The 26,793-nt window shown below is 38.4% G+C and overlaps 1 protein-coding gene across 1 annotated transcript; it reads right to left on the reverse strand.

Annotated features, from left to right (window-relative positions):
- Positions 1-1,444: 1,444 nt before the first annotated feature.
- On the reverse strand, positions 1,445-25,029 carry MS4A4A (membrane spanning 4-domains A4A). Its single transcript, XM_057317411.1, has 7 exons — positions 24,828-25,029; positions 13,738-13,894; positions 12,561-12,689; positions 9,225-9,281; positions 7,916-8,074; positions 4,382-4,483; positions 1,445-1,728 (listed from the first exon to the last, which is right to left on the reverse strand). Exons 2-7 carry the CDS (start codon positions 13,876-13,878, stop codon positions 1,609-1,611), a joined length of 708 nt encoding a protein of 235 aa, XP_057173394.1. The 5' UTR covers positions 13,879-13,894; positions 24,828-25,029; the 3' UTR covers positions 1,445-1,608.
- Positions 25,030-26,793: the final 1,764 nt, after the last annotated feature.

Genomic DNA, 26,793 nt, shown 5'->3' on the forward strand with positions numbered 1-26,793 from the left:
TTACTTTCTCAGAAAGAACTGTCCTGGTTACTTTTTCTAATGTCCACCCTCTCCCCAGCCATTGTTAGCCTGCTAACTTGCTTCATCATCATAGCTTCTAACAACACATGAAAATCTTTTGACTGCTTGTTTACATGTTCAGCTATGCTCTGCCCCCTACGTTCAACCTACATGAGAGGAAACACATCACTCTCTCCATACCTGCCCATCACAGGCACTTTATAAATATGTGTTTAATAAAATGAGACTGCAGGGATATACCCACAAATACATATACATGCACATAAGTATTCATGTATGTGTGTATTAAAGCTTTTATGGCTCAGTCGTGCCACCCAGAGTGGTAGTTGCTCTACCTATATTATCACAAGTCTACGAGCCATGGGATATTATTACTATTTTACTGAAGAGAAATAGGAAGCACAGAGACATTTTGTGGTATGCATGGCAACTGGGAGAGATGGAATTTTCAAGATGAAAACCCAGGATTGTCTGATTTACAAGCCCCCATTGTTTACCACCACACTACATTTCCTGATATCATCACTTAGTTCCTTTCCACCATATCACATCTGACTAGGAAGTAGGCAGTGCATGAACTTATTGTTTCTATTTAATTGAATTTATTTTTGCTCTGTAATAAATCAAATGTATTTAATGAGCATTCAGGAAATACCATGTATTGCATAATCACATATATGGTACTGGATACATACTTGATTAAGATATAATCCTGCCCTATAGGAGAGAGAGAATGGGGAGGGAAGAGAAGGAGAAAAAGTGGGGGGAGAGAGAGAAGGTAAGGAAGGAGGGAGGAAGAGAAACGGGAAGAGAGATCAAAAATATAAATTAAAGCTGATGGATGAAATGATTTTTACTCTATGTGTACTTACATTCAAATAATGGTTTGTGTGCATACAAGGACTGACTGTGCATTAGAAGGTATTTTCTATGGTAGGAGAAAAACAGGAAAAGGAAGGAGAGGGGAAAGCTATGCATATCAATGTTCTGAAGGTAAAAACACCTTGCATTCCCAAAGGCAGGAGAAGAAAATCAAACAAGTAGGAGGAGCAATGGCCAGGGAAGCAGACAAACATAGTCCTTAAGGAGCCCTCATTTCAGCAATGTCTTTTTGACCTTCTTCTGCTGAATCTAATTTATCAACTTAATGTCCTTATATAAAGTTCTGAAGATGGTTAAAAACTTTTTGGGTTTTCGTTTGTTTGTTTTTTAAAGAGAGAAAGAGCACAAGCAGGGAGGGGCAGAGAGAGAAGGAAAGAGTAACTCTGGAGTAGGCTCCGCGTTCAGCAAGGAGCCTGACATGGGACTTGATCTCATGTGATGTTGAGATCATGACTTGAGCTGAAATCAAGAGTCAGATGCTTAACCGACTGAACCACATAGGCGCCCCAATGGATAAACACTTTCAAGCACCACTGACTCATTCAGTGCATGATTCATTTATTTAATTCCTGCTATTGTTGATAAAGAGCCAGTAAAATGAGCTGTTGAGTTCTGGGGGTAAAATGAAGACACGATTTTGAATTATAGATATATATATCACAGCTGGATCCTCGTACTTTCCCAAATGGGGTTCTTGCACAACTTTCAGGATGGATTTTCTGGAACATTTTGCTGTTGGTCTGTTGGTGGCATCAAACCCTCTGAAAATGGCACAGGAGATGCAGTTTCTGCCCCGTGAGGATTTGATGGCATAATCAACACAACCTGCGAAGTCAATCAGAACGCCATAGGTAACTCAACCGAAAAATCACAGGGCTTCCCCTTCCTGTCAACACAATGGCATCACTATCAGAGTCTACTCTTTCTTCTCTGAATTTGGTCTTCAGATTGACTTGGTGGGGTTTCTCTGGCATTGTGGAGATCAGACTGGACCTTGGAAAAACACGCAGTGATAGCTTTTGGCTGTTTCTGTGACCCTGTAAGTGGACTGATCTTACATATAGATGATGGTGCACAGCACGTTGGAAACCAAGGTGTTACAGAAAATTTAGAGCTCCTCTTTCAAATCCGGTTCTTTATTCTGATGGCAACAACATACCCAAATCATGATTTGCTGGCCATGACTCAATCATTTAAAAAACCACAGTGATCCAGAAAGGCAGGAACCATCAGCAAACTAATGAAAATGCTGGTCTTTCTTCCACAAACTCAGTGTGAAATGGAGTATGTATGTGTGTGGGGGGTGGGGGGAGGATAGGAACAGGAAGACATGAAACTTCAGCATTAATGCCTCAAAGACATTGCTCTTCTGGATTTACACCAAGGGATTTCTGGGAGCAGCTTTTCCCAGCTCTGTAACTCCAGGAGCAGAAGGGAACACAGGCCTAGACATTATGATAAGAAGGTTACTACAGAATTTGCTCCCATGTGCCAATGCTGTGGTCAATGAAAATAAAAAGCTTCACTTAATGAAATTACAAAGTCATTAGGAATTGCTGAAGACTCTAACCTCTAGGGTCTTACAATGCCAAAGGCCATGGACAGAGTTAGTCCACCTCTCTTCTGTGGGGCAGGAGATGTGGTGTAGCACAGAAGCCCCAAAAGAAAGTAAAGAGACACAAAATGGTGGAGAAGAGCAAGAGAAAAAATAATCTCATCGAACTATTACTATTTTAGGATTTGCCTTTGGATAATAAAACTATGAGCGACTCTTGGCATTTTAATTCAATTCTTGGAAGATATCCTTGTCCTGTTCTTCCCAGTGCCTCTTGGTCTCTTCTCTCTTCCCATTTGCCAATCCCCTCTCTCTATGTGATGTTCTTTCAGTGGCCAGGAGGCTCTGCTGCAGGTCTCAGGGTAAGAGATGGGCAGGTAGGCACACATTGGTAAAGAAGTTTGAAACACTGACTTTCTTCAGTAGCCCAGGGAAGGCTGCTATGATAGGATAATGGAGCAAAATCTGGCACTCTCGGGGGACCTCTCCATTGTGACGTAGTCTCTGATCTGGACTAAGAGAGGACTAGGGGGAGTAAGGATGGAGAAAATTAGTTTGTCTTTATTCATTGTGGTAGGCAAGATGCTAAGATGACACCCAGAGACTCTGCCGCTACGTGACTCCCCCTGCTTGAGTATGGGTGGGGCCTGTGTAAATGACGGGATAGCGCTCCTGTGAGTCGGTTACTGAGCAGTTGACTTTGAGTTTATCAAAAAGAACAGTATTCTGTAAATAGTTTTCCAAGGAAGACATACAGATGGCCAACAGGAAAAGGTGCTTATTAACATCACTAGTCATCAGGGAAATGCGAATCAAAACCACTGAGGTGCCACCTCACAGACCTGTCAGAATGGCCAGCATTGGTGGGGATGTGGAGCCTCCTGCACCGTCGGTGGGAATGTAGATCGGTGCAGTCACTGTGGAAAACAGTATGGTGGTCCCTCAACAAATGAAAAATAGAAATACCAATGATCCAGTAATTCCACTACTGAGTACTTACCCAAACAAAATGAAAACACTAATTTGAAAAGATATATGTGCCCCTATGTTTACTGCAGCATTATTTACAATAGTCAAGATATGGAAGTAATGTAGGATCCGTTGATAAATGAATGGATGAACAAGATGGATATATACTACTCAGCCATAAAAAAGAATGAGATCCTGTCAACCATGACAATATAGATGGGCTTAGAGGGAATTATGCTAAGGGAAGTAAGGCAGAGACGGACAAATACCATATGATTTCCCTCACATGTGGAATCTAAAAAATAAAACAAACAAAACAGATTCTTAAACACAGAGAACAAAATGGTGGTTGCCAGAGGGGAGGTGGGTGGGGGATGGGCAAAATAGATGAAGGGGCTTAAGAGGTACAAACTTCCAGTTATAAAATCAATCAGTCATGAAGATGAAAAGTACAACGTGGGGAATATAGTCATTATATTGTAATAACCTTGCATGGTGACAGGTGACACCACGGTGAGCACTGGGCACTGGATAGAATTGTCAAATCACTAAGCTGTATACCTCCATCTAAAAAAGGACATAATTCTGGGTAGACTTGGCCTAAACATGGGAGCTGTTTAAAAGAAACCTAGAGCATGGGAGGTTTCCACTCTCTCGCTGGCCTCAAAAGCAGAAGTCCGTTGTCGTGAGTTGCACAGCTGAAAGGAAATCAATTCTGCTCCATGAGCTGGAAGAGATCCAAGGCCTCAGCTGAGACCACAGCCCCAGCCAGCTTCTTGATTACAGCCTTGTCAGATCCCGAGCAGAGGAACTAGCTGAGTTGTGCCTAGACTCTTCACCCATGGAAACTGACAAGTCATAAATGTGTGTTGTTTAAACCTCTAAGTTTCTGGAATATATTACATGGTCACCGAGAACTAATACAGATGTCGTCTAGGCAAGCCCAGTACTCACCCCCTCAGGATGGCAACAGGTTACTTTGCATCCAAAGGCAGAGAGGGACACAGCAATGCAGAACTCAAGCACACCTAGCAGAATCACCATAGCTTCCAGACCCTAGGAACAAATGTATAACCAGGAAACGTGAGAAATAGAGATGGCAAGATGAAAACACTGACCATCTGATTACAAGGCTACAAGGACTGGCCTGCTGTCAGAAGAACCGGCTCCTCACTGCAGCCATACACCCTTGGCCAGTGTTGGCCTGCTGAATGTCGCACACCCTTTCATTTTTTTCATTAATAAAATAATCACTTTTCCCCACCCTCTACCTTCCAGTGCAATTGTAGATACAGAATGTGAAAACTCTTTAAAGGGGGTAAGGGATCATAAAGTTAACTTAGGTTTTTCAAACTGCAGAAATTCCATCTAGTTGACACGATAGTATGATCTCTTATCTTGGTAGTTATAGGCAGAGTAATAATCGTGGGCAGAATATTAATAGACCAAAGAGGCCCACATCTTACCCTCTGGAACCCAGGGATATGTCGAGTTACATAGCAAAGGAGAATTAAATTTGCATATTAAATTAAGGCCATTTATTAAATGACCTTGAGATGGAAAGATTATTCTGGATTATCTGGGTGGGCCCAAAATAATTAAAGAAGCCTTCTAAGTAGAAGAGGGAGGCAGAAGAGTCAAAGTCCAAGAGAGATTTGAAGATGTTGCACTGTTTGCTTTGAACACAGAGGATGGGACCACAAGCCAAGGACTGTGGGCAGCCTCTCAAAGCCAGCAAAGGCCAGGAAACGGACTCTCCCTCACAGCCTCCAGAAAGGAATGTAGCTCAGCCAACACTTTGATTTTAACCCAATGAGAACCATTTTCATACTTCTGACCTCCAGAATTGTGAGATAATACGTTTATGTTGTCCAGAGTCACTAAGTTGGCAATAACTTTGTTACAGCAGCAATAAGAAACTAACATAACAATAAAAATCAAGTTAATCAGTCTTTAATCCATCTCCCCAGAGAACTGAGTTTAGGTTTAATCTTTAACCAAAATATATGGTCAGATTTGAGAAACACTGAGCAGTACTCTTACTCTTAAAAATCGGAATTGGATGCCTGGGGTCCATGGTCTAAATATTCTCTCTTTTTCTCTCCCTATCCTTGTGGAAGTGCCAATTGATCAAGAGCCCAGGACACAAAGTGACACAGACTCAACTGGGCCTTGAGATAACTGGCATTCATCATTTTTTTAAAATCTATTTACTCTTCTCTTCAACATATTGTAGCCTCTATGTTTCAGGATAGTTGTAGGCACAGAAGATGGAGCAGTAAATAGAACAGACAATTTCCCTAACCTCAAGGATCTAATGGGGTAGACCAGGAATTGACAAACTTTCTGTAAGAGGCCAGCTAGCACATATTTTAGTTTTACAGGCCGTAAGGTCTCTGTCACAAATACTCAATTCTGCTATTAGGGTACCAAAACAGCCATAGATAATATGTAACCAAATGGGTATGGCTATGTCCCAATAAAACTCCATTTACAAAAAACAGTGGTCAGGATGGATTTCCAACAGAAAACAGCAAATATATATATATATAATATATGAATTTGAGCCATATAAAACCACTGTCTTTCTAGATCAAGCAGAGTTGATCATTGGTAATTTCATACTGTTCTGCCTAATCATTCCAGGTAGTATGTGCTGTCCTCTTTCCTGCAAAGAGCTCTCCTTTTCTAACCTCTTTTTATAATCATATTTGAAAGTAAACTCTTAGGCCTTCATCAACCTGTAGCTGCTTTCCAATATTTCTATACTTTCCTCCAAGGAGCTCCTAAAGGTAGGGCCCTGGTCTCCTTCTTATGTCTCCTAGAGTACCAATGCTAGGACCAGGAGTAAAGTATGGGTTCACAGACCTGCAGACTGACCATACAGGTGCACAGGCAGGAGGAGACCTGATACTTCAGATCCCATGATGCCCTTATGGATTTGTCCTGCTATAGGAAAGGCAAAAAAAAAGTGTTCACACAATAGGAATTTGTGATGGGCTCTGGGAGAAGGTGATTGAGATGAAGATGGAACCAGCTACCTTATTTAGAAGGCCTCTTGTTAAAAAATCATCAAGAACTTTAAGACAGCAACAGAAGAGTAGTAAAGCAGGTGTAGGGCTCTTCTAACTGGTAAGCCCTGTGTGCCTGAGCAGGTCCTATGCCCAGGCAGCTAGCCCCATGAAGCCGGTCCACTCCAGGTTTGGTCCTTAGCACTGTATCCTGACAGACTGAAAACGGACAGAACTGCAGAATCTGAAAGTAGGTTTCTTCTTCAGGATAACAACATAGAACAATATTAAATATAAATACGAACAGGACATTGGAAGCAGGAAAACACAGAGTCTCATCTTGCTTCTGCCAGTTCCTAAATGCATGATCTTGGGGGGGAAAAATCTAAGGTCTCTGAAGAAACTCTCTTATTTTGAGTAAATGGCAAGAAATAAACTTGCCTACAATAAACCCTGTTAGAAACCTCAAGGAGAGTATGAATCAGTTTAGCAGAGACAGTCAAGGGGTTATTTTGGTGTGACTATACAACACTCAGGACTTACCAAGGATTAGCGTGGAATGAAGAAGAGGCATAATGAGTCCAGAAGAATGCTGAGTTTCCACGTTTTGGTGAAGACAAGAGACAGTGAGACAAAGAACTAACTAAGCAGCATGGAGAAAGGTCGGAAGAAAGCTTGCACGGAGGGGAGACGACAAGAAACTCAGCAGTGCCGAGAATGGCTAACAGACTTTTTTTTTTTTTTTTTTTAAAGACTTTTTAGTATAAAGATGCAGTTGCATTTTAGCCAGGGCTGTGCCTCAAGAACGCTCCCTCCCTGCACTTACCCAGAGGCCCACAGCTTCACAACCTACAGTATTTTGTGTAAGTGGCAATTTGGAGAATTAAAGCCATTAGGATAACATCTAAATGAGGGCAAGTGGTACCGAGAAGTAGAGAAATACAGAATGGAAACTGAGAATTTGCCAGGAGGTGGATGTTGAGGCCCAAAGTGCTTAATCTTGCAAGAACATCCAGAGGTGTGGGGAGGGGTAATGGGTGATTTGCCACCTGTTGGATAATGTTCAAGATAATTTTATTTTATTATTAGAAAACCAGAAAACTCCATCAGAGAGCTCTGGGAACACAGAGGGATTGACATCTGGGCTCCCTTTTTAGAGTGGATAACAGAATTGGTGTTTTGAAATTAAACAGAAAAAAAAATACGCAATATGTTTAGCATACTAACTAGTGAGAATAGGTGTTCTATAACTCTGAGCTTCCTTCCCACTTTCTCTCATCACATATGGAGGAACAAAGAGAAAGATGAGACATGGGCCTGGCTCCTAAATGAAAGATTTCCCTTTTCTTCAGTCATTTGCAATTTCCCAAAGTGATTCATTCATCAGTTAGGGACTATGGAGTGCTACTTTTGCCAGATCCAGAGCTCCTGTGACTTGCTTCCATCACAGTACCCCAAGAAAAGAGGAAGCACTCACCATTAAAATAGATAGGGACATGAAGCAGTTCTCTGAGTTCCCAAAATCCCTGCAGTGAGCGAGTTTGAATCGAAAACCATTCATGTGGCTTGCACCGAGCAAGATCCCAAATGCAGCTAAGACAGAACTGCAGATGTTTAATCCTAGGCTACTTCTGATCTAGGAAGGAAGGAAAATCAATTCAGCAATCCAGTGGTATCCTCAGGGGTGTCACCAACAAGCCCTCCACACCCCTCGCTTCTTGTCCTCACAGCCCAGTCCTATCTTGACTGCTGTGCTGTCTCCTCACGTGTCTCTCCCCTCACAGCACTTCCAGCTTGTCTCCTGCCCAAACACAAACATGATCCTGTTGTTTCCAAGCTTGAATCCTTCAGACGACCCACACACATGAGATAAACTCTTTTTTCCATGTTAGCTGGACAGTTCTGTCCATGCCCATCTCCTGATGTGCTCTGTGTCAGGTGCCTGGCTGCACATTATTTTCTAAATGTGGCTCCCATGTTTTTTGTGTATGACCTCTGCTCTGTATTCCTTTTCCTGCATTCTCTTCCCTTGGAGGCTAATTATAAGAACTAAAATTCTCCAAGAAAGCATGAGAGGTTTAGTGTGGCTGTAGCATGAGGGGGATTTTAATGGTGATGGCTGGACCAGATGCTAGGGAGACATACTGAGGTCAGATTTGGAAAACCCATAGAGATCACGCTCCGTAGTCTGATCTTTATCCTTTGAGCAAAGAAAACTCATATATGGTCTTTAGCCAGCAAAAACATATGTTGAGATCTGGGCTTTTGCCTTTTATTGGCTTTGTGAAAGACATATCGGCATGAGAGTTGTGTGTTAAATTTGCTTTTCCTTATTTAATAGCCTTATTGTGAATTTCTTTCATTGCAAGCCAAATGAAAATCCTTTCCATAAACAGTTGGAATACACTTTAACCAATAAGTCAACAAAAACTATGCCACACCAACACTTGGTGTCACTGCTGTGGACTGGATCTCAAGTTGCAAGATCTGTTTGTCCAGTCCCATTTGACATTCCTTTTCAGGAATTCTCTGTATTTTCATAAAGATTCTCTCAACAACTGCCTTTCCAAACTATTCATTTGTCATATCAGTAATTTCATGATCAGCCAATTTTTTATTATAATTTCTGAAAGACCAATGCAACTATATAAAACATCTCTCCTGACTTTTAAAAAACAAACAAAACCCATCTTGTACTCTTGTAGAATAAATACTTGGTTAGTTCTTCTTCTTTTGGGACAAAAATAAGCAAACAGATAAAAAAAAAAAAAGGAAACATTACTCACCAGACCTTTTGTAGTTTTAACCCCTGCTGCAATTGACAAGGACCCTGAAACAATAAACTAGTAACAAGAGGAAAAAAATTCAGGTAAAAAACTTTAAACAAATATTTGAAGTCAAAACTTACTAAAACTTACCCCTGACTGTGATAAATTTTTTAAACAGACCAATTATATTGGGAGAAACACAAAAGATTATAAATAACTCTCCTCTTTTTCCAGAAACAACAGAGAAATTCTACCAGATGGATTCACGGGAGAATTTTTCAAGCCTTTCAAAAAAAGTCAAACTGCAATGGTATTTAGACATTTGAGGGCCTTGAAATATAAAGAAAGCTTCTAAATTCCTGATATGAAGAAACCCTAATATGATATCAAAATTTAATATGATTTTAGAAAAGAAAAGAAACTAAATATCATTTTTACTTAAAATGACTATTAAAAGTTATAAACAAAATAGTAGCAAAGAAAGTTTTAAAATTCCATATTAGATGCTGATTATTTTTTAAAAATTTTAATAATATACTATTCTATCTGCCTCCATCAGTTGGGTAATTATTTTCCATTTAGCTAAAACAGCTGGAATCAAGTTGATTGGATGCCTCCTGCCTTAAACTATTTGACTATTAGAATTTCTGGGTTTGCTTTCCAATTTGATTTCAGGAGTTTCAAAAATTGTATCTTAATATCAAACAAAGACTGGTCTAATGAAATAGCTTGGTAAATTTCTTCAAAACATTTATAAATACCAAGACATGGAGATGGTAAACATTAAGTCATCTCTAGAAAAAAATACCAGGGAGAATCATCCATCATAATATATGAAATGAATCATGACTATGTGGGATATTCTTTCAAATGTCCAGGTTCTTTAATATTGAATATTATTATAATTTATAAATATAGATTTAAGGAGAAAATTCACATCTAACTGTTATTCATGTTTACGTTAAGACATTTAACAGAATTCAACATTATGACTTAAACATTATTAATAAAATATGAAGATTTCCATTTTCCATACATGATGGAACATTTGTCTTGGTCTGAAAGTCTTTACCATATTTATTGAGGAAACACTAGGGCCATCTCTATTAAAGTCAAAATCAAGATAAAAATGTAGATGAGCACATATTACTTTTCTTAGTATATTAACCAAAATAACTATGTAAGAAAATATTTGAGGAAAATGGTTGCATTTACTGCTATTTAAATATGAATGTGTTATGCTGCAGATCTCTAAGAATATCAACTAAAGGCTACTATAAACTCTAAGAAAATTAGGTAAGGCACACGGGAAGAACATTATATACAGCAATTACATACAAATACATATGTATTTGTGTGTCTTTGTGAATATTTGTTTAATTATTTGAGAGAGAAAGAGAGAGAGTGTGTATGAGTGGGGGGAGGGGCAGAAGGAGAGGGAAAGAGAGAATCTCTAGCAGACTCCGCACTGAATGCAGAGCCTGATGCAGGGCTCAGTGTCACGACTATGAGATCATGACCTGAGCTGAAATCAAGAGTCAGACGCCTAACTAATTAAGCCACCCAGGTGTCCCTGTATTTGTGTGTTTAAAGACAGGATTTAATGAGAGAACTTCATTTATCATAGCAAAAAACATATTAAGTTTCTGAGAGGAAAAATCTTACCAAGAACTAGGAATAATGTGTCTGAGTAAAACTTTACAATGTTCCAAAAGTCCACAAAAGAAAACTTGAACAGATAGACTCATGAAGGAATAATTTTATAGCATTCTGGAAAAAGATTTATAGCTGTACTGGAGACTAAATTGTCAAAAATAAGAGAAGCTTGTGATTGGCTCTTGGTATTGGTTGTTGTACTGTATAACAGAGTAAAGGAAAGCACTTCACAGGTTTGGAAATAAGGCTGAAAGAATAATGGAAGGTAGCAGCAAAAATGTTCCACCAGTGAAGCAAAGACTCATCTAGTGGGATTCCTACGATGGTCTGAGTGACAGCTCAATTGACAAACACAGCTCACACAGTTCCTGGAAATCTATAGAACATGTGTAGAGGACATAAATTATAAGAACTGGTTTCCAAAGTGGTCCTGAAAAGGAAATTAAAGGGGAAGCAGAAAATGCCAGTGGCTGATGTCTGCAAGACTGAAATCAGAAAACCCTGTTTGAGCCCTGATTCCTGTATCAAATAATAGCATGATTTTGGGCAAATCACTTAATTTCTCCAAGTCCCAGTTTCTTCATCCACAAAATGAGGGCAATGGTAAATCCTTCCTCATAAGTCTGTGATGGTTGCACAAATGGAATTGAATATACAAAGCACTTAGAAGAGTACCCAGATTATGGTAAGTATTGAATAAAAGCCATTATTGACATTAGTATCATCAGACGTGTAAAGCATGGTACAAATGCCCAGGAGTAACACAGCATATGCTGCTCTTCAAATCTTGGACGACTTCTGTAAACAGGCAAGGGGGAACAAAAAGCCAACTCTATGATAAAACTCTCAACTCTCTCATTCTCAAATTTGTAGATGAATGGGAGCCCTACAATACTTGAAGAGTGTTTTCTGGTTCTAACATAAAACCAGTTTATAAACTTATTTTCCTCTTGTCACTTGATACTTAATGTTCTTTTTACACTTTTAATTTGCAGAGAAACTCTCTTACATTTTATGTTAAGGGAAAATTCTTTAACTTTTTAATTTTCATAGTTATTGTTGTTAAATTTATGAAACAAAATTTATCTAATAGCAGCTCCATTTGCTAAGATTTGATAGCTGATTATAAATTGCCTGCATACCAGTCATGTCTCCTCTTCCATTCTGTTCATGAGCTTCAGTGAACACTTTCCAGCCTGATTGAGAAGTGAATCTCAATTAGTCCAAGCCAAGAATGGCAAATCCATTACCTTTGCCCAGAGTTGGTTTGGGAATATAAAAGATTTATGCACACAAAGCATTTATAAACAATGAGATGTATCAAGTCTGACATGATATGCCAGTCATCCCTCAGTGAGGTCCTTGCACTCCTGAACTAACCAACACTGGAAATGACTAGCCACTGGGTTTCTTGTTATGAAACAAAATGCTTTCAGTGTTTAATCCATTACGGTTTGGGTCTTTTACTACATGCTGCTGTAATATATTGTGATACATACTAAATATTTAATCTCCCCAGGTTTCTGTGAGTCTTATACTATTACTCCTACTTTAAATGTGAGAAAATGGGAGTCAAAAGGAGATTAGGTGTTTTCCTCAAAGTTATAGAACTACAAAATAGGGTAAGGATATCATTCTTAAGCTCAGGATATTAGCAAATATGTTGTCTCCAACTAGATCAGAAGGTGTGCTACTCACCAACAGTGATCCCGCAATTTTGTACAACTCATACTCTGACAAATAATGAAGTTCGTTAAGTGGAAATGTGACATTAATGTTTATTATTCCCAGACTGAAGATCATCAGGGCAATCAGGATCTGCACAACCTGGAAATGATGAAGAATGTAAAAACTGATTATCTACCACCTCCTTTCCAACTAGTAAGTTACCCTCTTCTCCATCTTTTGAAATAGTCAGATGGTCTTGATATTCTCCTGTCATTTTTCTTTCATATAAAGAACTATGGGTATATTAACTTACTAAAATTGTCTCTTGGGATATCTATCCCAATTGTCCCAGTCATTTTCAAGGTAAAAACAATGTACCAGGACCTACCCAGAGGTGCTTTACTGACCCCTGTGACGTTACTCCTACCGCAGCTCTTGCTCTCCTTTGTGCACACTCAGATAGGAGTGACTCAGAAATTAGGAAGCAAGGAAAAATAATGTGAAGGAAGGAGCATGTGTATAGGAGAAGAAAAAGAAAAGAGCAATATGATCTTTTCTTGGTGTCTAGGGCCTGAGGACAGGAGTACAGGGGTCTAAAAATAGAAGCACTGGAGTATAATCATCCCATGGCATAAAAAGGATACAAAGTGTCATAATGATTTTGTCCCATTGGTTTAAAGCTTGGGCTAGAGATCAACCTCTGTGTTCACTCTCCTTCCACCTGAACTAATCTTTCTTTAAACTGTCCATTTCTTTTGGGCACACCCACCTAAGACTCCAGACAGAAATGCACAGAGAATGAAAGAATTTTCATCCTCTGAGGAGCTCGCTAAGAAAATTTCCCAGACACGGTAACAATGTGGGGCAATCAGCTACCAGAAAGATTTGTTGAGTGGACACCAGCTAGTGTACACGTGGTGGCCTTTTCTTTTGTTGCTCTTCCCTGCTGAAGTTAAAGTTATCATGGATGACCCACAAACCTAGAATAGATCTGAAGTCATTATATTTTAAATACAATGAGATTAGAAGCATGATGTAATAGAATATTGTACCATTTTTGACTGATAGGGCCTGAGCATCAAATGCCAACATCTCTAGGGCTGGCTGATGTATTATGAGGTTAATGGGACAGAGTATTTGTCATTAAAACTGATCAGCTGTGAGTTTACAACACGATCTGTTACTCCCAGATCTGCCACAGACTTACCCCGAGCACTTTAGGTTCCCCCTTCAAGAACTTCTCTGGCATCCCTTTCCACAGATGTGGGTGTAGAACAGCAGACTTCTCTGGCTGGGACACACCAGGGCCAGCCCCTGTGGTCCCTTCTAGTCCTTGAGTGGTTGCCATGGCAGCAGAAAAGGAGCTACAATAAGAAATGTAACTTAGGATGAGGTCCTGTTAATGACAGAACGAACTGTGGTCTACATTCCCTTGCTTTATTATAGCAGCTATTAGAACATCTTTGCAAAATGTAGTTATTGCAAAGGCCAGCCAGGAAAGTGGAACAAGAAGCACCTTAAGGAAGGAAACAGAGAGAGAAATGCCATGTGTCATTAAGATGCTAGAAAGTACTGAAGAGAAGGGAATCTAGATAGAATTGAGGTGAATATGCTGGGCCCCTCACATATATGAAGTCTATATTCACATTTTATCTGATTATAGCCATTTCCCCTGTGGGGTTTTTTTTAATGATTTTATTTATTTATTGGTCAGAGAGAGCAAGCACAAGCAGGGGTAGAGGCAGAGGGAGAAGCAGGTTCCCCGCTGAGTAAGGAGCCCCATGCTGGATTCAATCCCAAGACCCTGGGATCATGACCTGAGCTTACGCTTAACCGACTGAGCCACCCAGGCGTCCTACCATTTCCCCTTTGAAAGATAACTTTTATAATAGGAATAAACTACACAGAATCATCTGTGTTCCCATTGATCGTAAAGTGTTTTATGGTCTCCCTTCTCTAGTTGGAGCACAGTTATATTCTCAGAGCCGGAAACCTCCTCCAGGTTCATCTTAATAAGTACGATTTATTTAATCTTGGCTTTTACCCTATAAATTCCAGACTTCGTGGATGGAATTTATGATCCCAAGTCATAACCCTGGCACTGAGAATTTAAATCCCTTGCCCCATTTAAATGTTTTAAATCCGGACTTGCCAATGCATGGCAAGGACACATAAAATTATTTTTCTGAGACTCAAAGCACAAACATAATACTCTTATGCCACTTTCTCTCGTCAATATAGTAACCCCAGTCAGGTTATGTGGAAGTAAGTTTAAAGCACCGGAACACTGTATCTACTCATTTGAATCCATATTCAGATGTTGCATGGCTCACATCCATAAATTTTGAGGGAAGTTAAACTTAAGACTTTGTAAAGCCACAATCAATTCTGATACCATTCATACTTCACTGAGGCTCCATCAAAGTCTCAAGTTTGGAGATGCATGCTCTTTCATTGGTAGCACAAGATCAAAGAATGTTCTAGTAACACACATTTTCTATGTAGTGGGAAAGAATTCATTTTCTCAGGAAAGGATTATTAACGTATATTTATACTCGGTAGGCAAAGGGAACTACATTATTAGTTATCTAGCAAAAAACTGGCCAAAATAAGAAAAAAATGAATCCATTTCAGAGATAGATAGGAGAAAACAATCCAAATGAAAATAAAGATTAATCATTTAAAACATTAATTTAATTTTAGTAACACATATATTCAAAGTTCTGGAAAGCAGTAAAATGAAAAGTACAAAATAGTAAATCATAAAATAATAAGTAAAGCAAAAACTTTAAAAATAAGATGACAAAAAAATAATTAGTAATTCATAAGGAATACATAATATGAAGGAGAATAAGGAATAAGGAATAAGAGAATAAGGAATAAGGAATAAGAGGATCGGGATCAGGAATAAGAGGATATAACCAAAAAGTCAATGTTTCTTCTTCTATTCTAGAATACTTCCAAAAGCAATACAGAAAAAGAAAATTAGAATTCCATTCTGAAACTGGGACACAACTAAAATTACCATAATTCAGATGAAGTAATTGTCAAAAACAATGAAGACTGCACTGAGGATGAATTTTGGGGAGATGCAGAAAGAGTATCAAAGAAGCAAGACACTATGCCACAGATTTCAGAGTACACTTACCAAAGGCAAGAGGCTCACTGAGGTATAAAACACATGCTCTTGTTTATAATCCAGAGAACAAACACACCACCTGACAGCTGCAGCTTCCCTGGACAAGTATAGTTCTGAGACGTAAAAGGTGGGAATAACAGAAAAACATCAAAAAGCCACTTTTGTAGGAAGCCATCTATCTCTGAATAATTCTTACACTAGAGTCTGCAAAGAAGGAAGCAAGAATTCTTGCCATAAATCTCCAAGAAATCCTACAGATTAGAATCATCTGAGTATATCATCATAATCAAAGATCACCAAATGCACAAAAACCAAGAGATTCAGTTATGAGAAACACAAAGTGCTTCAGATATTATGATAATCAAATACAGAATATGTAATAAATATGAATTGTTCAAATAAAAACAGAATCACAAAAATGAGAAAGCACAGGTAAAGTGCCAAAGTGATGTGACAAATTTCGAATGTAAAGAAAACAACGTCGACATTAAAAAAATACTTGGTTAATGTGTTAGATTGCACTGAACACTGAAAAGAGAATCCATGAACTGGAAGATAAATCTGGAAAAATGACCTAGAAGTCACCTAGAAAGGGAAATGGAGAGGATGTGAAAAGATTATAAGCACAGAATTAAAAGTTCAAGATGTGTATAGAGTACTATAAAGAGAAGACAACAAATGGAGGATAGGCGAAATTGAAAATATTTGGAAGGATATATACTTAACTGATGAGACATAAACCCACAGACACAGGTCATATAACATACACCAAGCAGTTTTATTTCAAAAATTTATATTCAAACACATCTTGGTGAATTTACAAGACAGCAAAGACCAAATATGATCTTAAGAGTAGTAAAAACAGGGGCGCCTGGGTGGCACAGCGGTTAAGTGTCTGCCTTCGGCTCAGGGCGTGATCCCGGCGTTTTGGGATCGAGCCCCACATCAGGCTCTTCCGCCATGAGCCTGCTTCTTCCTCTCCCACTCCCCCTGCTTGTGTTCCCTCTCTCGCTGGCTGTCTCTATCTCTGTCAAATAAATAAATAAAATCTTAAAAAAAAAAAAGAGTAGTAAAAACGAAAAGTCAGATCCCATGCAAAGTGACAGCAATTAGACAGCAATTAGACTGATAATGATATAAGCCAGAAATCACAGAAAAATATTTTTCAAAACCCTGAGAGGAAACAATGATGAACTAGAATTTTGTTATATGCACCAAAACTGTGCTTCAAGATCAAGAGTGACATGAAGACATTTTCAGATAAGTAAACACTTGATAGAGTTTACCAGCACTGGTAAACACCACTAAATAGAATATTCACTAAGTAGAACTTCTGAATGATGTGCTTCAAAAATGAGAAACAGTGGTTAGCAAAGAAACTGGTAAACATGCACGTACACATGTTGTTTGTACAAAATAAGATCAGCAATACCTGATTCATTAGGTGAAACATAAGGACAAAATAGAAAACACTGGACTCCCCAAAAAGCAAAATTTGGGATTGGGATGATAAGAACTGGTCTTCTAATGTCCTTGTGCTCTTTGGGAGATGGGTGAAGATAGTAACTTTAGATTTCAAGTAAGAGTGAAAAAATCAAAGCTACAAATAAAGATAAGAAGTGGGTTGTGTAACTTTTTTCAATAAAGGAGGAAAAATGTTATGAGAAAATGAATGATAAAAAAATGTAATCCATCAGCCAAAAAGGCAAGGAAGGAGATAAGATAAACAGAAAAATAAGAAAAACAAACAGAAAACAAAAATATGGTAAAGGGGTAATCACCTCCAGAATTGCCATTTGAGGGCATCTGAAAATCCACTCTTCTTTAAAAGCATTGAGATCACACTGGGAAAATGGTGAAAATCAACTTTCTCAGAACTCTAGACATTAACCAAGATCTTGCAACAATCTAAAAAGTATTTATTCAATGACAATTGTTGAATTTTGGTGAGCATATTGAACTTTGTCATTTTTTTCTTTGTGGTAAAATATTCACAAGATATAATTTACCATTTAAACTAGTTTTAAGTGTAATAGTAGCTTTAAGTCCAATCACATTGTTGTGCAAGCATTACCACTCTCCATCGCCAAAACTTTTCCTACTTTCTCAGCTGAAACTCTATCGAAACTCCCCAATTCCACCTCCCCTGGCAAACATTATTCTACTTTCTGTCCTCATGAACTGAATTACTGTAGGAAACTCATATAAATGGAATCATGCAATACTGTTCTTCGGTGACTTGTTTATTTCACTTGACAAAATATCTTGATTTCACTCATGTGTATCCAAGTGCTAAAACTTCTTTTCTTTTTAAGGCCGAATAGTATTCCAATATATGTATAAACCACATTTTCTTTGAGTATTTCATCGATTCTTTTCAATACTTACATCTTAGCAATAGTGTCTTCCAGTCCATGAACATGGAGTGTCTTTCCATTTATTTGTGTTATCTTCAATTTCCTTCAGGAATATTTTGCAGCTTTCTTTTTTTTAATAATAATTTTTATTATATTATGTTAGTCACCATACAGTACATCCCTAGTTTTTGATGTAAAGTTCCATGATTCATTACTTGCGTATAACACCCAGTGCACCATGCAATACGTGCCCTCCTTAATACCCATCTTCAGTGTTGAAAGTCTCATCTCCTTGGTTAAGTTTAAGCTTAAATCTTTTCTTATTTCAGTGCTATTATAAATTGAATTATTTTCTTAATTTCCTTCTCAGAATGTTCATTGTTAGTGTAGAGAAATGCAGGTTATTTTTGTGTGCTGATTCTGTGTCCTGCAACTTTTCCTGAATTCATTTATTAGTTATAACGTGTGTGTGTGTGTGTGTGTAATCTTTAGGGTTTTCTATATATAAAAGCATGTCATCTGTGAACAGAGATGATTTTACTTCATCCTTTACAATGCTGATGATGCCTTTTATTTCTTTATCTTGCCTAATTGCTCTGACAGGGACTTGCGTTTCTATGCTGAATAAAACTGGCAAAAGCAGGCATCCTTGCTTATTCCTGATCTTAGAGGAAAAGGTTTCATTCTTTTACCATTGAGTACAATGTTGACCATAAATTTTTTTACATATGGCCTTTATTATGTTAAGGAAACTTCCTTTTATTTCTAGTTTTCTGAATGCTTTTATCAGGAAAGGATTTGTATTTTGTCAGATGCTTTTTCTGCATCAATTGAGATGATCGTGTGTGACTATGTCATTCTGTTAATGTGGCATATTGACTAATCCATTTTTATATGTTGGACTATCCTTGCATTCTAGGTATAAGTCCCACCTGGTCATGGTATATAATCCTTTTAATATGCTGTCGAATTTGGTTTTTAGTTCTTTGTTGAGGATATTGGTATTGATAATTATAAGGGATAGTGTTCTGTAGTTTTCTTGTCATGTCTTTATCTGCCTTTGGTATCGAGGTAATGCTGACCTCATGGAATGACTTAAGGCATGTTCCCTCCTCTTGAATGTTTTGGAAAAGTTGATAAAGATGGGTGTTAACTGTTCTTTAAATGTTTAGTGGATTTCACCAGTGAAGCTATCTGGTCCTTGGTTTTTCTTTGTTGGGAGGTTTTCAATTATTCATTCAATCTCTTTTCTAGTTATAGGCTTCTTCAGATTTTCTATTTCTTCATGAGTAAGTCTAGGTAGGCTGTGTACTTCTAGGAATTTGTCCTTTTAATTTAGGTTATCCAAGTTTTGGGGAACCAATTGTTCATAGTACTCTTTTATAATCCTTTTATTATTTCTATAAAATCAGTAGTTGTGCTCCTTTTCACTTATAATTTAGTTATTTGAGTCATCTTTTTGTCTTAGATAATCTAGCTAAAAGTTTGTCAATTTTGTTGCTCTTTTCAAAGAATGAACTCTTGGTTTCATCAATTCTCTCTATTGTTTGTTTTTTTTTTTTTTTTGAGCTTTGTCATGTTTTAACTTGTCGTGTTCCTATTACCCTCTCCCAACTCTGTGGTAGCCTTGAAAACTAGAAGCCTTAGAACCATCGAAGCTACAGAAACCAGCCACATAACACCCTGTGAAGGGGTGAGAATAAAATTGGAAATCCTTAAAAAGCTCCATCCCCAGAGAATTGTCACTGTTTGACCTGTTTGGAAAACATCTGGAAAAGCTCTACTCATAGATCTTGTCTTTACTTGATATGACTCAAGGCTCATTCAGTGATGGAAGCCCAAACCCCAAGGTGTTTGTCAAAAGTGATCATCAGAGGGGGGCGCCTGGGTGGCACAGCGGTTAAGCGTCTGCCTTCGGCTCAGGGCGTGATCCCGGCGTTATGGGATTGAGCCCCACATCAGGCTCCTCTGCTATGAGCCTGCTTCTTCCTCTCCCACTCCCCCTGCTTGTGTTCCCTCTCTCGCTGGCTGTCTCTATCTCTGTCAAATAAATAAATAAAATCTTAAAAAAAAAAGTGATCATCAGAAATTGTTTAATTCACAGCTTCCTGAGGCGATGATACAGTTGGAGTAAAGAAAAAGCTGGAAGAAAAAAACAGGAATGAGATTTTTGCAAGGATCTTGAAAAATTCTTAATATATCCCTGGGAATCTAGAAGGCCATACATTGTATGTGTGCCCAGGAAAGACCTGAGGGGTCCCTAATTCCTTAACTATGGCTTACCTTGGGGCTCTGTGCAAGCAAGAGGGAAAGGCTAAAGAGAAAAGAAACACAGAGTTAGAAGCTATTGGAGTATTAGAGTTGCCCAATGCATGCACACATACATGACCTGAGACAAAAGGGTAGGAAACTTATTGGGAGGAGGGGGCTCTTAAAGAGATCTGTTAAATCATTAGCCGACCATTAAACTAATCAAACAGAAATTCTAATGTGCACAGATTACAAAGAATATAGACTTCACAGAAAAGATCTGGCAGTCACTACACAACAACAACAACAACAAAACAGCAATGACAAACAGCCAAACAACAATGAATACTTGGAATGGGGTATTCTTTGAAAAGATCAACAAAACTGGAAAACCACTAGCTAGATTGAACAAGAAGAATTGTAAGAAGAAATTACTAAAATCAGAAATGAAAAAGGCAACATGATTACTAACCTTACAGAAAAAAAAATTATGAGACTACTGTGAATATATGCCAATAAATGAGATAACTTAGATGAGACAGTTAAATTCTTGTGGAGACACTAATGAAACTGATGGAAGAAGAAACACAAAAGCTGTATAGATCTATAACAAGAATTTAAATTAGGAAATTAAAAATTTCCAACAAAGAAAAGCCCATGCCCATATGGTTTCATTGGTGAATTCTATTAAGCATTTTAAAAAGATTCAATAACCCCTCTTCAAAAACTCTCAGGAAAAACTGCTAGAGGAAGGACACTTCCCAATTCATTGTTCAAGGCCAGTATTACCTTGATATCCAAATCAAGAAAAGACATCACAAAAAAGAAAACTATAGATGAATATCCTTTATGAACAAAGACTCAAAACTTGTTTAAGGATCCAATTCAGGTAGATGTGCATCTCACCGAGTGCCCTGGTCAGAGTGTTCCCCAGACCTGTTCTGTAGATGAGAAAAGACACTAGAGCAACAGCAAAACACACATTCTTCTCAAGGGCACATTCTAGGATATACCATAGGTTTGGCTACAAACAAGTCTTAGAAAATTCAAGAAAATTAAAATCATACCATGTATCTTCTCTGACATCAGTGGCATGAAGGTAGAAATCAATAACAAGAGGAAAATAGGAAAATTTATGAACATGTAGAAATTAAACAACACTCCTGAACAACCAAAGGATCAAAAAAATTAAAGGGGAAATTAAAAATTTCTTGAGACAAACAAAAATGGGAACACAGCATACCAAATTTGTGAGATGCAGCAAAAGCAATTCTGAGGGAAGTTCATAGCAATAAATGCTTACATTAAGAAGCAAGAAAGATCCCAAATAAAAAAGCTAACTCTATACCTTAAGGACTAGAAAAGGAAGAATAAACTGAGTCCCAATTATCAGAAGAAAGGAAATAATAAAGATTAGAGCAGAAATAAATGACATAGAGAACTAAAAAACAATAGAAGAGATTAACCAAACTAAGAGTAGGTTTTTTGAAAACACTAACAAAACTGACAAACCCTTAATTAGGCTAACCAAGGAAAAAAGGGAAAGAACCCAAATCAATAAAATTATGAATTAAAAAGGCGACATTACAACTGATACCACTGATTCAAAGGATCATAAGAGGCTACTATGAACAACTATACACCAACAAACTGGACAACCTAGAAGAAAAAATTCTTAGAAACCTACAATTTACCAAGATTGAATCAGGAAGAAATAGAAAATCTGAATAGACCAATCACTAGTAAGGAGATAAGATCAGTAATAAAAAATATCTCCCAACAAAGAAAAGCCCAGCACCAAATGGATTCATTGGTAAATTTTACCAAACACTTAAAGAACACCAATCTTTTTCAAACTCTTTCAAAGAATTAAAAAGGGGGAAACTTCAAACCTCATTTTATGAGGCCAGCATTAGTCTGATACCAAACCCAGAGAAGAACACTACTAATAAAGATACTAGAGGCCAATATCCCTGATGCATGCAAAAATTCTCAGTAAAATACTAGGAAACTGAATTCAGTAGCACATTGAATGGATTGTTCACTGTGATCAAGTGGATCATTTATTCCTGAGACCAAGAATTGTTCAACATATGCAAATCAATCACTGTGGAAAAGTGTCGAGGATCCCCAAAAATAAAAAATAGAATGACCATATGATCCAGCAATTTCACTTTTGAGAGTATGTCCAAAGGAAATGAAAACACTAATTCGAAAAGATATCTGTACCCCCATGTTCATGGCAGCATTACACACACACACACACACACACACACACACACACACTATATTATTCCTCAGCCATAAAAAAACCCAAGGAAATCCTACAATATGCAACAATATAGATGGACCTTGGAGACATTATGCTAAGTGAAATATGTGAGACAAGGCAAATATATAATCTCACTTACATGTGGAATCCTATTTAAAAAAAAAAAAAAAAAGCCCAAACTCATAGAAAGAGATCAGAATTGTGGTTACCAGAGGTGAAGGATCAGGGTGGGGAGAAATGGAGGAAGGTGGTAAAAAGATGCGAACTTCCAGTATAAGACCAATAAGTACTTGGGACGCAGTGCACAACGCGATGACTACAGTGAGCACGGCTATATAAGGTATAGGAAAGCTGTTAAGAGAGTAAATACTAAGAATTCTCATCACAAGGAGAAATTTTTTCCCTCTTTTCTTTTTGTTGTATCTATAAGAGAAGATGGACATTATGAACTGACTGTGGTCACCATTTCACAATATATCAATCAAATCATCATGATGTATTCCTTAAACTTATATGATGATGTATGCCAATTTTTTAAATAAAACTAGAAAAGAAAGAAAAAAATTTGTTATTTCCTTCTTACATCATAGAGGCCAAAAGTATTGTAAAAGTAACTACTGGTAATTCTTAGTCCAACTAAAGGTGTACTTTAGCGTACTTCTTTTTTAATGCAAATAAATTTCTGCATTCACCTCTCAGACTTATCTTCAGACTAAGGAGTTAGGAGATGTAGGCCTTATCTTGTCAAACATCCCTGGTGGTTCTCCTTCTATATTTAATAAGACTGTGAGCTTCCCCCAAGCAGACACTATATTAAAATAACACTTTCAAATAACTCTAACAGTCTTTCCATAATTCTGTGGCAACATACATCTGGTCCTGGTAACTTGGGGCTGATGCTCTGGTCCTTCTAAAGAACTCTAACTATAAATTTACCTAACTGCCTTCTACCTTCCTACCACAGAAATCCATGTGCTAATTGCCTAGGGAAGATAAATTCCACAAGGATAAATATGTGTTTACCCTCCAGGCCTCGACTTTTCTATTTTCAAATACAAAGGAAGCCAAAACAACAAAGAAGTTTGGATAGGTATGAGGAATATTTCCTCCAGATTGGGGAAGACTCTGAACTGTAGTCTTACCATATTATTTGTGACATGTGTTGGGCTGTTGACAACTACAGTGTCTTTCTATCATTGTTGCTCCTGCTACAGATGTGGAGAAACCTAGAAAACACCCCATTTTTCTTCTACTGATGCCAAATCTCCTTGTGGGTGAGCACCGCCACCCATCTCTTGTTTCCTAATGTTTTATCACCAGTTCCCTCCTGGGTCCCAACTGCCAACGAGGGAGCATGGCAATGGTGGTCTGAGTGGCCGCATCTCCTTCTTTGTCAATCTTATAAAATAGAATAGAGGCCCGAAAGGAGGCAATAGACTAGAGGCCCAAAAGGAGGCCTGAACTTAGATGGTTGGTTGGGGATGATGATGGGAAAGTAGAAACTGGGACTCGGGCAGGGAAAAGGTCTGGACTAGGAATTGAGACATCTGGTTTCTAGTCCTGGTTCTCTTACTAACAAGTCTAACTCTGGGTAAGTTATTTCCCCTTCTCTTGGTTTCACTGACCTCATCTGAGGAAAAAGGGCATCAGGCACAGTTGCCTCAAGCTTTCTGATCTTAAAGATGCCAAGAATCTACAAAATCTCTTTCTTCAGTGGACTTCCTCACTGGTATCTTCAGTCCAGGGCTTGTGTCTCACAAATGCTGCCCCAAAACGGTTGGAGAACTAGGTCAGACCACAGTGTACCCCAGGGCCTGGGTAAGACTGGGGACCCCATCTTCATCTGACAGCATCTCCACCAAATTCTGCACATCACAGGCCTTTTCTGACTGCTGAATTACAAAACTGATGTCAGACACAGAGAATAAAGACCACGGAAGAAGGAGCCTCAATAGTACATGAAATACCTAGTGAAAAGCATAAAATATTGCTTTCGGTTTCCTAAGGGCCTAGGGATTAGGGATCAAACGTACCTGAAGCCGCCTCATCCAGCATCAGCCTCTAGGAGCCTGTCCTTACCCCCATCCTCTGCAGCAAAGAATGTTCTCCAACCCACCCCTCAAACATACACTTAAAGGTGCACTAGACCCACCCCAACCCAGAATACCAGTTCGTGCTGTGAGAAGTGACCTGATCCTGTCTCATTCCACTCCCAGGGATCCTAGAACCAGTGGATGAGAAAACCATCAGCCCCAGAGCCTAGGAAGGCATGTCCCTACCTTTCTTCAGGCCTGCAATGTCTGCAGTGTGACTTATGAGTGCCGGAGACTCTGGACAAGTGCCTTCAGTCCAGATAACAACACTCGCCCCCACTCCACACCTCACTCAGGTCAAATCTGCATTTCTCTCCTGCAGTTTTTCTGAACCCCAAAGGCAGTGCTGAGTATTTCTGAGATGCACAGCTGGTTCCTTTTTTATGTCGGAAGCGCTAACTGATTTAGTGTCCCTAATATGGATGTGGGTGTCTGTTTTGAAATTTGCTGAACAAGCACTGACTGCCTCATACAGTCTTTTATAGGAAAATAATAGCATGTATATTACTGTGTTTATCAGTGGAAATCAGTGGTTGAGGATTTACTGTGGGTCACACTCTGTTCTAAGGTCTTTGTATACACAAACTAATTTAATGGAATTTAAAACTCAATTGAAAAGCTCCTCTTCACAACTTCACACATTTTCACCTGCTCTCCTCATCTCCCTAGAGAACTGCATGTTACCATTCTATATAAAATTTTAAATACATCATTTACATGAAAATCCAACATTAGGGATGAATGCCTGTAAAGTGGCAACAAGTCAATTACATGGCAATAATTAATAAGACAAGTTTCTAAATCAAAGAAGCATCTGGTATCATAGAAACAGCTTGTCATTTGACCAAGACAAAACCAATTCCAACCATTTATTCATAGCCTTATTATTTCTCTGAACATAAGATTCCTCATTTGTAATATGAAATCAATGCTTTATATGGAGGATAAAGCAAGTAGTGTTCAGTTCTCATTCAGTAAACATTTTCTTAAAGAAAAATTACTTTGAGCCATCAGTGTGCTATGTGCTGCAGATAAAATGGTGGAAAATGATACAGGGTCCTGTCCCTGAGGAGCTTACAGACTACCAGGCATACAAACAAGTACCACCATAATCTGGGATAATCAGTTCCCTGCCAAGTAGAGTAGTCTAAGAGGGCTAACAGAAGGATTAGTTAATCCAACTCTGGATATGCAGAGGAGACTTCTCGAAGCTGCATCTAACTGGGGACCTAATGACTGGTCAGGACAATGAAAGGAGAGTTGGGGGATGGAGGGTGTTCCCACAGAATCAACAAAATGAAGAAGAAACAAAGGGCAAGAGATATCAGGGTGCATTCAAGAAACTGCGAGTGCTTCATAATCACTGAAGAAGGGAACCAGAGCAGACCATAAGAATAGCCAGACAATTCAGGGCTTTGCATCAATCAGCTTCAGCACTTTGGAATTTACTTTAGTAATGAGAATTTATAAAGTCTTCATGTTAATGAATGTAATTGTATCTATATTTAAAACTGATTAGCTGTTTCCTATGTGTCAGGCCATATACTTCAGATGTATGTCTACTTTGGTTTTCACAGAAGCTGAAATTGAAGTTCAGACACGTGCACAGAGTTGATGTAGGTAAGACTGAAATCCACTTTTGCCTAATTCAAAAGATTGTGCTGTTTGGAATCCTCTGAGAATCATTCTCAAAATTAAAAAGAAAAGTTTTTCAGAAATATTGTCCTGGGCACCATGTAAAGAAACAACAGGAAGAAGAAAAGTCACGAAGTTAGGCTCATGGAAGCTACGGTTATACATGGAACAGATGAGGGTTACTTGACCCGCCACTGGAGCTAATGAAGGCGGAAAGAAGTGAATGCATTTGAAAGATGCTTAGGACGTAGAAATAGTCATACTTGGTGGTAGAATGGATGTGTGCGGTAAAGAGCAAGAACACAAAAGGAGGACACTCAGATTCTGTTTTAGGGAGCTGAATGAGTGATAGGACCATTCTCCAAGGCAACAGACATGGCCAGGGACAGAATTACAGGTACAAATAGTAAAATTTTGAGCATGTTTAGTTTGGATTGTGTCAAGACCTTCAAATAGGATTGGCAGTTAGTAATTGAATACCTGTCAGGAGCCATGGAGTGAGAGCAGGCAGCTGTTG

Source organism: Ursus arctos, unplaced genomic scaffold, assembly GCF_023065955.2.
Source record: "Ursus arctos isolate Adak ecotype North America unplaced genomic scaffold, UrsArc2.0 scaffold_23, whole genome shotgun sequence".
Taxonomy (NCBI): Eukaryota; Metazoa; Chordata; class Mammalia; order Carnivora; family Ursidae; genus Ursus; species Ursus arctos.

What these genes read in the sequence shown, in the direction of transcription:
- MS4A4A (XM_057317411.1), bottom strand. Translation starts at nt 13,878, where the DNA reads ATGGCAACCACTCAAGGACTAGAAGGGACCACAGGGGCTGGCCCTGGT. An exon ending in GGGAACCTAAAGTGCTCGGG is followed by an intron (nt 12,690 to 13,737) that starts GTAAGTCTGTGG and finishes CATCATTTCCAG; the next exon opens with GTTGTGCAGATCCTGATTGC. An exon ending in AAATTGCGGGATCACTGTTG is followed by an intron (nt 9,282 to 12,560) that starts GTGAGTAGCACA and finishes TCTTGTTACTAG; the next exon opens with TTTATTGTTTCAGGGTCCTT.